Consider the following 1818-nt stretch of genomic DNA (forward strand, 5'->3'; position numbering starts at 1 on the left):
GTGGTGGCGGTGGCGGACATGCTGGATTACCAAGTGGAGGAGGAAGCGGTGGTGCAGGAGGTGGTGGTGGCTATGGTGGAGGCCACAGCGGAGGAGCAAGTGGTGCCGGCTATGGAGGTACAGGGGGATATAGTGGTGGGGAAGGTGGTGGAGGTGGCTCCTCCCTCAATAACTTCGTCTTTGGTAGTTTTGATGGGAGTGGTGGTGGACATAGCGGTCATGGTGATATTGGCGGAGGATTTGGTGGTGGAGCAGCTGGTGGTCATGGTGGTGGTGGCTATGGAGGAGGAGGAGGAGCAGGTGTTCATGGTGGTGGTGGCGGCTATGGAGGAGGAGGAGGAGCAGGTGGTCATGGTGTTGGAGTTGTTCATGAAGCGGGTGGTGGAGGGGGTGGAGGAAGTGGAGCAGGTGGAGGATATGGATACTAAGTACAAATTCATGACTGTTGTAATTAATTACCAAAGACTGAAAAATAAAATTAATTAAAATTAACATTTCATTATTTAACATTTTTACTAAACAAAACACAATAATGGGAAAGAGTTCCTTAGGACTGTAACAGATACTGCAGTATTCCACTTCCAAGTGTGCCCAGACATGGTTCTTGCCCATCCAATGATCTTGCGATTTCGCAGCCAACTACTGAAATTAGAGACTTAAGGGGGTCGACATTAAAAAAATATTTTGTTTTTTTTGCTTATATTTTTTTATGGTCCTTCCTCTTTCGCAATTTATAAGTCAAAGGGTTAGGAAAAATCTATACGTTGGTGTATTTCATTATGCAATGACGTCATTTGGCGACATTTTGCGTTGAATTTTTTTTTTCCACGAACTATATATATATATATATATATATATATATATATATATATATATATATATATATATATATATATATATATATATATATATATATATATATATATATATATATATATATATATATATATATATATATATATATATATATATATATATATATATATATATATATATATATATATATATATATATATATATATATATATATATATATATATATATATATATATATATATATATATAATATTCCCACGTTCTCTCTCACTAACGCTAAAGAAAGCGGAGTTGTTGAGGGCTCTCCAAGATTTTCTTGAATTTTTAGAAGTGGACATATGATTTTTGATAATTTCTGTGTAAATACGAAAAAAAATATATATATATATATATATATATATATATATATATATATATATATATATATATATGTATATATATATATATATATATATATATATATATATATATATATATATATATATATATAACTACATATCAGATACCTTTTTCATAAAGAATGCCATTGATTTTGCGCAATGAAACACTGCTTTTACTCTGAAATATGCTGAAGAAAAAAAAAACTACATAAAGAAGCTCTTGTTTCGAGAAAAAAAAACAGTGGTGAGGTCAAGTACCGATAAAGGCCTATGTACACAGACAGTGATAGTAAGTAAAGGAAACTTTATTTTCATATTTCCCTTATCAAGTAGTATGTGACCTGTCTCTAGGTGCAATACGTGAAAAACAGCGACAAACCAACTTTCATCGCTTGATTTTTCGAAATGTTAGTTTTTCTTCTTTTTCCTCCTAATATACATTTCTTATTACACTACTTTTTCTACTGCAGCTTTATAAAACTATGCAATAAAAATAATTCCTGCTCTAGTACTCGTACATTTTGTTTGAAGTCGATTTTGAATTTTGATAAATATTTATATGTTGATTTTTTTTTTTTTCATCCATCGATAAAAAAAAAATTTACTCTTTTATACAGATATA

The 1818-nt window shown here is 31.7% G+C and overlaps 1 protein-coding gene across 1 annotated transcript in view; it reads left to right on the top strand.

The window, feature by feature from the left end:
• LOC127008010 (uncharacterized) overlaps positions 1 to 814 on the top strand; it is a 3543-nt gene extending 2729 nt beyond the window's left edge. Inside the window, exon 2 of the mRNA XM_050879550.1 lies at positions 1 to 814. This exon is cut by the window's left edge and continues 208 nt beyond it. Within this exon, the coding sequence (XP_050735507.1) occupies positions 1 to 428 (428 nt within the window). The 3' untranslated portion in view covers positions 429 to 814.
• Positions 815 to 1818: the final 1004 nt, after the last annotated feature.

Source organism: Eriocheir sinensis, chromosome 36, assembly GCF_024679095.1.
Source record: "Eriocheir sinensis breed Jianghai 21 chromosome 36, ASM2467909v1, whole genome shotgun sequence".
NCBI lineage: Eukaryota > Metazoa > Arthropoda > Malacostraca > Decapoda > Varunidae > Eriocheir > Eriocheir sinensis.